The sequence below is a fragment of the Coregonus clupeaformis genome, chromosome 14 (assembly GCF_020615455.1).
Source record: "Coregonus clupeaformis isolate EN_2021a chromosome 14, ASM2061545v1, whole genome shotgun sequence".
Taxonomy (NCBI): Eukaryota; Metazoa; Chordata; class Actinopteri; order Salmoniformes; family Salmonidae; genus Coregonus; species Coregonus clupeaformis.
In genome coordinates, this window is record NC_059205.1 from 10,308,227 (window position 1) to 10,320,773 (window position 12,547).

Below are 12,547 nucleotides of genomic sequence, written 5' to 3' on the forward strand. Positions count from 1 at the left end.
AGGGTTTTTCCAGGTCAGGTGATCAAGAAAAACTCCAGGTCATACTTTTTTTTGTTGTTGTGAGAGAGAAGATGTATCCAGTAACCTACCTCTTTTATTAGTAGCTTGAACACAGATGGCACCCTCACCGCTATCTCATTCACCTCAAAGAACAGTCTCCTGTTGAAAGCGGATTAGAATCCATTAGCATTTTTGCCAGCTTTCTCACACGCCAAGGGGCAAAGTGTTCAAATACCATATGCACTGTATGCTTGTGCGGACTAGCCAGTCTTAGCTGTACTTTCAGATATAAATTCCATCATTCAAAAGAGCAGTTGGGCCAAATGAGATTCAATAACAGGTGGTGTGTGTGTACTAGTGCTTGTAGGAACAGGTATGATTATGCCTATGTGTAAGGTAGAGGTACTGCAGAAGAGGCAGGTGGGAGGAGCTATAGGAGGAAGGGGCTCATTGTAATGGCTGGAATGGAATAAATGGAAAGGTATCAAACATCAAACATATGGAAACCACGTTGGACTCCGTTCCATTCATGACCATTCCAGCCATTACAATGAGCCCGTCCTCCCTATAGCTCCTCCCACCGGCCTCCTCTGATGTACTGTGTATGGGAGTAGAGGGTTGTGGGTAACGTAGGCTACCTGTAGTCCTGGAGTAGTTTGCTGAGACCAGAGCTGTGGTCAGTGTGGATGCCGGAACAAGTCACCCTGACATCCTCCAAACCTCTAGAATAGCAGCACACACAGTCACCTCCATGGTAATACTGTCTACTTACCACCTTTCATATAAGGACGATAGAGAATGTCCATGTTTTAAAAGTAGCTGGACAATTACGCATTTATAGGGGTTACTGAAGTCTTCCAAAATGTGATTTTGCAATAAGGCTCTTACTTAAACACTTCAAAATTCTGTAGCAGATCATTCCAGTAGTATTTTGTGCTGTGGTGGGTGAAGTAGAGAATCTGATAGAAAGAGAGATGTGGTCAGAACAGCAAGCAATGTTCCGAAATCAACTGAGAGGGCTTTGGATCTGTGTCCATCTCTTCGTGAGTCTCAATAATCTTGGATACCTTCCTTCCCTCATGTCCTTTCCTCCAGGAACACTGACCTGTAACTTTCGCCCCATCAGTTGTCTTGAAGGAAAGGACATGAAGGGAGGGAACCATTCAAGACGATTGGGACACTGCTTGTTAATGAAGATCAGAAGATGAAGAACAGAGGCCATTGCCTTACCTGAACTGGCTGGATATGGACGTATTTTCCCTGATGTTCATCTTGGAGGGCACTGAAGGCGTGTATACTGTCCCCATTAGGTATGTGCAGAGGGCCCTGGAGATCGACACTGTCAAAGGGTCTCTTTCCAGGGACTAGCATCACATGTACCTTGGCCCGGAACCACCTCCTAAACTCGTCCTGTGAGAATTGAACCAATGTCAAGTCATCCAGTTAACCTCCACTTAACATTGTCCACAGGTTAATTGCGCACAGCACATAGACTTCCGAGCTTGGGGAGGAGGTGACTACTATCCATTTGATTATGTCAGACACTAGTGACATTAGTGATTAAGCAGACTGACTCTTCAGTAGAGAATTGGTTATTGTAAATTATAAACTGGGTGGTTCGAGCCCTGATTGCTGATTGGCAGACAGGGTATGGCAAAACATTTATTTTTACTGCTCTAATTACATTGGTAACCAGTTTATAACATCAATAAGGCATCTCGGGGGTTTGTGGTATATGGCCGATATACCACAGCTAAGGGCTGTATCCAGGCACTCTGCGTTAAGTCATGACTAAGAACAGTCCTTAGCCGTGGTATATTGGCCATATACCACACCCCCTCGGGCCTTATTGCTTAATTACAATTTGTAATGTAGTCTCAAGTCAATGTTATCTTTACTGTTACTTAGGTCGTAGAAGGTTTAATAGAACATCACAGCATAGAATAGATTTATCATTGAAAAGGTTATCTTTAGTGAGTAAGATTAGATGAGTGTACGGTGGATCTGAGCAGCAGTGTCTGGGCCTCCCTGATGAAGGGGGTCCGTGTGCAGGTCCCTCTCACTCCCCACTCAGGCAGCCAGTAGAGCACCAGGAACAGCAGCCCCCCGGTGCACACCGCCCCAACGCCCACCAGAACTATCTTCCAGGGGCACGGCCGGTAACCCCACACCTCCTATAGACACAATGTGATGGTGGCACACGTTGGGTCAGAGAGGAATATTGGCTGTAACACATTTTTTATTTTTTTTATTTTTTACATTTTAGTCATTTAGCAGACGCTCTTATCCAGAGCGACTTACAGTTAGTTAGTGCATACATTTTCATACACCTCTCAGACAGAAGCTCAGCTACTCTAGCCCCTGCCCCAGGCGCTTCTTAAGGAAGTATTAGATCAATATTAGCTAGCTATCTCACGCCACCTGATAACATTTACATTTAAGTCATTTAGCAGACGCTCTTATCCAGAGCGACTTACAAATTGGTGCATTCAACTTAGGATAGATAGCCAGTGGGACAACCACATCTTGATCACAGTAAGTACACTTCTTCAAACAAGCAGCTGTGAGCAAATTCAGTGCAATCAGGGACGACTACATCTCGATCACAATAAGTTCATTTCTTTAAACAAGTCAGTGCTAGCAGGTGAAATAAGTCAGGTGTTAGTTTAGACAAAAGACAGTGGTAGTAAAGGGGGGGTAGAAGGATTACTAGCGATAATCAGTATGGTATATACAAGGCTAAGGCTAGATGGCCTTTCACTATATCTGCTTCCACCTAGTATCCAGTCATCTCCGATCTACATAAAGACTCCAGCTGGGGCCTAGGGGGTAGGATATTGGTTCTTGATGGAGTTATGGTCTTTGGAGAGGCATGTATGGTGTTTCTTCAGTCACTCACCATCTCGTCCTCCAGGCCCTGGTTGACGATCTTCATGTCTTTCTTCTCCATCCTGTCAGAAGTGTTTAAAGGCCCACTGGAACAACAGGGAACATCTTATTCAGCGTCTTGGAACTGATTGGCGTTGTAAACATTCCTGTTTGGGCAGCATGTCAGATTTAGTCTCATTATGTTTGAATTGAGGCTGTGGTATTTGACTTGAAACCCAAGTATCCAAAAACCTGTTCTACCTTGGCACTAGCACCTTCGCTTGTGGCAGTTTAGGCCCGGAAATGCTGTCAAGCCCTTTCTGACAAATGCATGGGTTTAATGTGCTATACAAATAACTGGCGGCAGGTAGCTTAGTGGTTAAGAGCATTGTGCCAGTAACCGAAAGGTCGCTGGTGCTAATCCCCGAGCCGACTAGGTGAAACATCTGTCGATGTGCCCTTGAGCAAGGCACTTAACCCTAATTGCTCCTGTAAGTCGCTCTGGATAAGAGCATCTGTTAAATGACTAAAATGTAAATGTAACTAACATTATTGACTGACACTAATCTCAGACCTCCACTAAGAAAGGCTGTCAGCTCTTCAACCCTGTCTGTGTCAATAAAGATGAATGGGTTCATCAGGATGTGCATAGAGGATGTTGTTTTCACTGTGACGATTAGAACTTATCCAAACCAAAAACCGTGGCTAGATGGCAGCATTTGCACAAAACTGAAAGTGCAAGGTGACTGGGAATATGGACGTGTACAAACAGACCAGCTATGACCTCTGTAAGGCATTCAAAGAGGTGAAAGGGCAAAGTGGAGTCACAATCCAACGGCTCAGACAGAAGACGTATGTGTCAGGGACTCCAGACAATCACAGATTATAAAGGGAAAGCCAGTCGCAGGAAATTGTCGCCTCGCTCCCGGACAAGCTAAACACCTTCTTCGCCCGTTTCGAGGAAAACACAGAGCCACCGACGAGGACTGTGTGCTCCTGACCTTACTCTCAATAGTTCTTATTTGTGGAACAATCTTCAAAATATTCTTACATTTGATGTTTTGATGCCTCTAGGGCAATTCAGAAAGCTGATGGAGGACCTTATTACTGATGAATGTGTTCGTTTTTTTATGACTGTTTCTTTCCGCTTGCATTTTGTATTTATATATATATTTTGATGCGTGTATTTTCAGTAATTTCTGTAATTCAGGGCTCATGTGGAAGAGAGACCTTGGTCTAAGTATGACCATGATAAAATAAAGGTTAAATAAATAAAATCCCTGTGGCAGACTTGAGTAAGACATTCAAGAAAAAGAAAAAGCTGTAAAAACAAAGTGTATTTTTGTCCTCCGACGAGGGGGGTGGTGGATGGGCCAATTTAAAAAAGACGGCATCCCAAGCCGCCTCATCAGAGCATGTTGTCCCCACTTGCTTCAAGATGTCCACCATTGTTCCTGTACCCAAGAATGCAAAAGGTAACTAAATGACTATCGCCCCATTGCACTCACTTCTGTCATCATGAAGTGCTTCCAGAGGCTAGTTAAGGACAATATCACCGCCACCTAACCCGACACCCTAGACCCACTACAATTTGCATACCGCCCCAACAGATCAATGGACGACGCAATCACCATTCCACTGCACACTGCCCTTTCCCACCTTGAAAAGAGGAATACCTATGTAAGAATGCTGTTCATCAACTACAGCTCAGCTTTCAACACCATAGTGCCCTCCAAGCTCATCACTAAGCTCAGGGCTCTGAACTCCTCCCTGTGCAACTGGATTCTAGACTTCCCGACGGGCCGACCGCAGGTGCTGAAGGTAGACAACAACACCTCCGCCACACTGGTCCTCAACATGGGGGCCCCACAGGAGTGCGTGCTCAGCCCACTCCTGTACTCTCTGTTCACCCATGACTGCGTGGCCATGCACGTCTCCAACTCAATCATCAAGTTTACTGATGACACAACAGTGGTAGGCCTGATTAACAACAACGACGAGACATCCTACAGGGAGGAGGTGAGAGGCCTGGCGGAGTGGTGCCACGAAAGTAACCTCTCCCTCAACGTCAACTAAGCGTACAGTTTTATATAGAGCCATTATTGCATGGAACTCCCTTCCATCCCATATTGCTCAAATGAACAGCAAACCTGGTTTCAAAAAACAGATGAAGCAACACCTCACGGCACAACGCCTCTCCCCTATTTGACCTGGATATTTTGTGTGTATGTATTGATTTGTAGGCTGTGTGTGCCATTTTTTCATTCATGTAGTTCTGTCCTTGAGCTGTTCTTGTCTATTAATGTTCTGTATTATGTAATGTTTCATGTTTTGTGTGGATCTCAGGAAGAGTAGCTGCTGCTTTCACAACAGCCAATGGGGATGCTAATAAAATACTAAATACCAAACGAAGGAGCTGATTGTGGACTACAGGAGACAGCAGAGAGAGTTAAAAACTTTAAGTTCATCGGCGTGCATTTCACTGAGGACCTGAAATGGTCCCTTCACACAGACAGCGTGGTGAAAGCACAACAGCGCCTCTTCAACCTCAGAAGGCTGAATAAATTCAGCTTGCCCTCCCAAGACCCTCACGAACGTCTACAGTCGCACCATTGAGACGATTCTGTCGGGCTGTATCACCGCCTGGTACGGCAACTGCACCACCCGCAACCGCAGGGCTCGCCAGAGGGTGGTGCAGTCAGCCCAACGCATCGTCTGGGGCACACTGCCTGCCCTCCAGGACATCTACAGGACCCGGTGTCACAGGAAGGCTAATCAGATCATCAAGGACCTCAGCCACCCGAGACAGTACAGGTGCATCAAATCTGGGACGGATAGAACCTGTTTATTAGTCGATTTCCAGGTCATCAGACTGTTAAACAGTCACCACTAGCCGGCCTACGCACAGTACCCTGGTTTGAACCTTAGTCACTGTTACTAGCCAGCTACCACCCGGTACTCTACCCTGCACCTTAGAGACTGCTGCCCTATGTACATAGTCATTGAACACTGGTCACTTTAATAATGTTGACATACTGTTTTACCCACTTTATATGTATATACTGTATTTTAGTCAAAGCTCATCCTATATAACTACTGCTGTACACACCTTTTCAATGAATATACTGTCCATACTCACCATTCACATGTATTTATATTCTGGACTCTGACATTGCTCGTTCTGACTTGTCTTCATGTCTTGTTCTTTCTTTTGGATTATGTGTGTATTGTTATTGTATTGCTGCGTTGTTGGAGCTAGAAACATAAGCATTTTGCTGCACCTGCGATAACATCTGCAAAACTCTGTACGCGACCAATAAACTTTGATTTTCATAAAGATGTTGCAACTTGTACATTTTGCATTCCATCAAGAAGAGGTTAAGTTGACGCCCTACTTCCTCAGACCAGAGGGAACATGGTTCAAGTAGGCTGGAGAGGGGTAACACTGTCTTAACCAATCACGATAGCAACAACAAAAGAATACAGTTGGTGTAAATAGGACATGTAAAATGAGAGCACTTTTGTTGTAAACAGTCTAACAGTGAAAAAGGTGTTTTTCATAGATTTTTTACATTTAGTTGATGATTAGTCAGCTCTTCTCTACAGCTGCCGATGTCAACTGCCAACAACAAAGGCAGGCTTTTGGCAGTGGAAGAAGCTTGAAAAAGAATGTTAAACGCAATACTTAAGTCCTTGTCACCTTCTTCCTTATTAAAAGCTGGTGTCCTTCGCCTAAAAGTGATATCATTTTTTCTCTCTTGTTCAAGACCTGACTCTTCTGTTCGGTCATTTCATTTAGTCAACATTAAGCATTTCTACAGAATTAGTGGACCATTCTGCTTCAGAAGCAGTTTTACTATATTTTAAAGCTGTTTGTGTACCTTGGCTATCCATAAGGCTAGATGTGCTCAATGTCGGCCTATTTCAAACTGTAACACATTACAAAACAGTAACTACAGTGACAGCCTGTCAAGGCAGAGCAAATGGGAATATTACTCAAAATGTCACTTAATGGTGATCAGTGTGAATTCTGACTACATTTTTGTTTGATTTATGATTCACAGCCAGACCATTATCAAATAAATGTTATAAAGCCCCTTTACATCAGCCGTTGTCAGTTACAAAGTGCTTTACAGATACCCAGCTTAAAACATCATAGAGCAAGCAATATAGAAGCAGAAGCACAGTGGCCAGGAAAAACTCCCTAGTTGGCAGGAACATACAGTTGGAAGAAACCTAAAGAGGAACCAGGCTCCGAGGGGTGGTCAGCCCTCTTCGGGCTTTTCCGGGTAGAGATTTAAGAGGACATGTGGCCATTAAGGCCAGATTGCTTTTCAAGATGTTCAAACGTTCATAGATGACCAGCAGGGCCAGATAATAACCATAATGGCTATAGAGGGTGCAAACCTTTTACGACTCTTAAGGTTGGGGATGTCGGGGGAATGGGGTTGATGATGTCTTCTTAAATCAGCCATAAATCCCTTTGTGACAGGGGGAATGGAAGCTTGTTGTGTGCAACAGGGAGTGGCAATTTAATGCAGACTTCACAAAAAAATGAAATAGTTAAAACATTTCTAGCCTGTCAATCTATGGGTAACATGGTTGACATTTTATGCTCGACCCGCTCAGTTTTCCACCACAAAACACCAGAAAATGGCCAAAAAGAGTAGAACCAGCATTTACTCTATGACATGACTATTAGATGTTCAATGTTTCTTTTGAAAACGGTATTTAAAAAGGAATAGTTTCACCATATTAAAGAGTTCAGTTCACGTAACTGGGTTGACCTTAACATGAGGAACAAACGTAAATAAATGACTAATCACATGAAATGAATAATAATCTTCAGAAATGACTTCATCAGAGCAACAAAATAGCCTGGCCTTTACAATGGGGAACTTGGAGACATTTGGGGATTAAAATCTTCCTAGAAGTGACACGGGGTTGGAGGGACATGACAAAATGCTGAATTTTGGTACTTTAGCGAGCCTTTATTCATATAAAAAATCGGATTTCTTGAATTCTCCATGAGGTCTATAATAATGGGCACTTAATTTCTACTTAAAATATCAAAGGCATGCAAAAGGACCTATTTTCGTGGAACGACCCAGCAGTAATGGTGGTCTACTACATTACAGTAGGCGATAATACTAACCACTTGAATCTTGCTGTAACTTTCACTAGTTATTGTACACACCAGTCACTGTTAGGGGCAAAAGTAAATTTTTGTTTCAAGTAAAATAAAAACATTATCTATCATAGATTAGAAATTGTCTAAAAAGTACTATTTTAAACCCCATTCAATAAAGTATTTGAAAGTCCACACATGGTAAATACTGAGTTTAGAGAAATATTTACCATTAGGTTACTTCATTACTGTAATATCCCACACAAGAAAAGTTAGAGCTTGCAGGATTCCTTGCACGACAGTTGCAGTGTATCTGTTCAAACATTCCTCCATAGTACATGCTACCGTTGTAACTTTGTAACAGGGCTGTATGACGTAAGATATAAATATATATATATTTATTTTATCTCGCTGGCTCTTGTTATATGTTCGATATATCTTTTTTAAATAAACATTTAAAATACTCACTTACCAGAACCCTCTGGCCTCTTGCTGTCAGAAATCACTCATATTGCGGGAAAAAAAGACGGCTTCAGAATTTCACCGCGCACTCACAAATGTATTTGGTGGCCTGGAAAGTGTCCACAGAAAGGGCGCGTGTGCAATATTGACAATGTGCTGGGGTATATTCCATGCGGGGACAGACCGTCCGAAACTGCTTCATTCACGACCATTGAGGAGGAAGTGTAAAACAGGATGTGAGGACACATTTTGCGTAGGCCTATTTTCTCCCATTTTCTTATTATTTCCTATCGCAGTCAAACCCCTCAAGGAAAGTTAAAACCAGACGGAAGAGGAAGCGAGACATCCCCTACCCCAATACATTTCTGCTTCATATAGTCAGTTGCCGCGTTCAAGACAACTGGGAACTCGGGGGAAAAAACGTGCTCCGATTGGTAAAAATCGTTTTGAACGGTCATCCAACTCGGAATTCCAAATCGAAAACTCGGGCCTTTCTAGACCTCAGACTTTCCGACCTGAAGATTACTGACATCATATGATTTTACCTTGTTTTTTTCCCCGAGTTCCCAGTTGTCTTGAAAGCACAATGTTTACGTGCACACCAATATCCTGTTATAATTCGGGATACTCAAGTATTCTGTTTTTGAGTTGACGCAAATAAACATAATATCCTGTTTACAATAACCAGAATAAACTCATATATGCCGGTTTTGAGAAACCTGAATAAATTGACTGGGATATGCTTAGCTTAGATAGGATACTGTGGCATGTAAACATCTTATCCAGTTTACTGTTGTTTTTCGCGGTCTGCACAGGCTGTTTCGCATATAGCAGGCTATCACCTTTGAAGTTCAGATGGAAACAGTAATAGTTGGAATAGGAACTGAAGTCTGGACATTGACTCTAGGCCTTACATGTAGCCTATAATAATATTATCTCCTGTAGAATTAAATGTTTCCTGCAGTAAAATGTAAACTTTGTCTCGGGAACAGGAGCGGAGAAATATGATTTAGCTTTAGAAAATGTGAATGTGTGCTTAGGGACCTTGTTATGTAGCCTGAACCTTTTTATGCAAACCAAAATATGCATCCAAGACGAACTGAAATACTATCAGAAATATGTTGGATCTTTTTTTTTTTTTTTTTTTACAGCTTTTCATTTCCTTAAAACCGGACAACCAACTGATTTTGCACAGAAAATCTTCCTGGTCCCTAAGCGTCTCCACTCCAGGAGAGAAGCAGAAATGAAAGAGAAAACTTTACCAATGTCAACTAGATTGTTGATGATGCATTCATTCTATGGATTTATTACATTATTCTGGTAAGCAAGGCTTTATTTAGTAGTCTAGAGCATCAAGTAATGACAGAAGATATGCTGCATGTATCTAATTATAGACAAGTTGACTAACAAATAGCCTACCTAATGTTGGAAATTATAAGCAGAAAAATAACTAAATGACTGATCCCCACACCCTGTAACAAAAAAAAATCCACCATCCCTGGGCAAATTATGAATATTCTGTTTATTAATGTGTACTACAGGGATATTGGTGAGCGGGATATCAAAAGGGCATGTAAACATCTTATCCTGAATAAGACCTTAAAGGTGCACTATGCAGAAATCGCTCCGCCATTTCCTGTTTGCTAAAATTCTAATAGTTCCCCTAATTTCAGTTTATGTGACAAAACAAGCAAGTATAGTGTGGAGAATCATTGTACCATCTAAACCGCTGTGAAATATATTTTCCATAACCAAAAATATTGTATTTTTAGCTGTTTGAAACTGGTGTACAAAACCTAAAGAACGGGAAGCATAGAAATAGCACACATAGAACAGATCTACCGCTTCTTAGACTTGCTTTCAATGAGAATGATACATCTATAACTCACATATGTGAATTTGGTCGGGTCACCCAAAAAGTTAAATATTGCAGCTTTAACCGGGATATGAGCTATTATCCGGAATACTGTGTGCATGTAAACGTGGTCAATGAAGTAGGTTGACCAGACACAGCTGCTATGCATTGGTGTCTATGTGAGAGTCACCCCTTAATAACATTTTACTGTAGTGGGCTAAATCAGGGTCACACAGAGTGATTCTTGGTAGTCTTAAACAAATCTACTTTGAAACAAAAGTATACACCTCAAACACATGGTTATGGGCTTTAAAAAAAGAAGACACCTGTACCATGTCAGATATAGAGTTTAAATGTATTCAATTTTGAGTTTGCATCCCAACATTACACGTTATATACATCACAGAAGACTGAAATATAACAAAACTGTTTGACATAGAAACACAGGATGTTCGTCTGTTTAAAAAAAAAAAACTTTATTAATTATGAAATTATGAAAAATATTATTAACATTCCACCCATGAGGCCTAAGAGGGCGCTTTTGGTCATTGACTGCAGGAAAGGGACTATGTAGACTGGAATTATAGCAAATGTTTTTATTGGTAAACGACCTGAGTGATCTACCATCTTTGGTTAAAACAGACTTCAAAGACTGGGCTTCCGTCATCCATCTCAATGTATTACATCTACTTGCATGCAATACTTCTCTGTTTTCTTGTGGGGTTATAAGAACATGTTCCAATTCATTCTGAATCTTTCTTCCATCGGTTTACACGACCCTTTCATGCTTATCCAAGAGATGGCAGTATTCTACAACATTTAACCATTACATAAAATCGATTGACATCAAATGACAACGTGTGGAAACATTATTACAACAGGTGTAATATTCCAAACATTACGACGGTCACATCGTACATTTTACACCAGGTTGGACATTTTTGACATAGAAAACAATAAGTTGTTATTATGACTAAGAAAACATGAGCAAAATGGGCACCTTCTGACAAATCTGTGTACAACTACAGTATTTATACTGAACAAAAATATAAATGCTACATGCAACAATGTCAACGATTTTACTGAGTTACAGTTCATATAAGTAAATCAGGCCCCATTAGGCCCTAATCTATGGATTTCATATGACTGGGCAGGGGCGCCGCCATGGGTGGGCCTGGAAGGGCATAGGCCCACCCACTTAGGAGCCAGGCCCATCCACTGGGGAGCCAGGCCGAGACAATCAGAATACATTTTTCCCCACAAAAAAGGGCTTTATTACAGACAGAAATACCCCTCAGTTTCATCAGTTGTCCGGGTGGCCGGTCTCAGATGATCCCGCATGTGAAGAAGCTGGATGTGGAGGTCCTGGGATGGCATGGAGTGCCAAGTCTAGGTCCAAAAGACTTCTCAACAGCTTCTACCCCCAAGCCATAAGACTCCTGAATAGCTAATCATGGCTACCCAAACTATTTGCACTGCCCCCCACCCCCACCCCCACCCCATCTTTTTACGCTGCTGCTACTCTGTTAATTATTTATGCATAGTCACTTTAACTCTACCCACATGTACATATTACCTCAACTACCTCAACTAGCTGGTGCCCCCGCACATTGACTCTGCACCGGTACCCCCCTGTATATATAGCCTCCCTACTGTTATTTTATTTTACTTCTGCTCTTTTTTTCTCAACACTTTTTTGTTGTTGTTTTATTTTACTTTTTTAATTAAAAAATAAATGCATTGTTGGTTAAGGGCTGTAAGTAAGCATTTCACTGTAATGTCTACACCTGTTGTATTCGGCGCATGTGGCCAATAAAATTTGATTTGATTTGATGGTTACACGTGATCTGCGGTTGTGAGGCCGGTTGGATGTACTGTCAAATTCTCTAAAACGACGTTGGAGGTGGCTTATGCTCGAGAAATTAACATTCAATTATCTGGCAACAGCTCTGTTGGACATTCCTGCAGTCAGCATGCCAATTGCACACTCCATCAAAACTTGAGACATCTATGGCATTGTGTTGTGTGACAAAACTGCACATTTTAGAGTGGCCTATTATTGTCCCCAGCACAAGGTGCACCTGTGTAATGATCATGCTGTTTAATCAGCTTCTTGATATGCCACATCTGTCAGGTGGATGGATTAACTTGGCAAATGAGAAATGCTCACTAACAGGGATGCAACAAGAAATAAGCTTTTTGTGCATATAGAAAATATGAAACATGGGACCGAC

General features: G+C 41.9%; 1 protein-coding gene across 3 annotated transcripts in view; it reads right to left on the bottom strand.

The window, feature by feature from the left end:
- Positions 1-8,798, bottom strand: part of LOC121580711 (polyamine-transporting ATPase 13A3-like) — a 30,552-nt gene extending 21,754 nt beyond the window's left edge. The window contains exons 1-7 of one of the 3 annotated variants that reach the window (XM_041895709.2): positions 8,465-8,798; positions 2,900-2,975; positions 1,998-2,174; positions 1,231-1,410; positions 889-959; positions 639-722; positions 90-159 (exon numbers count right to left, since the gene is read on the bottom strand). In XM_041895709.2, the coding sequence (XP_041751643.2) occupies positions 90-159; positions 639-722; positions 889-959; positions 1,231-1,410; positions 1,998-2,174; positions 2,900-2,950 (633 nt within the window). In that variant the 5' untranslated portion in view covers positions 2,951-2,975; positions 8,465-8,798. Of the gene's footprint in view, positions 1-89; positions 160-638; positions 723-888; positions 960-1,230; positions 1,411-1,997; positions 2,175-2,899; positions 3,036-8,464 lie in introns of all 3 variants that reach the window. The other 2 variants (XM_045224667.1, XM_045224668.1) reach the window with 2 other exon arrangements.
- Positions 8,799-12,547: the final 3,749 nt, after the last annotated feature.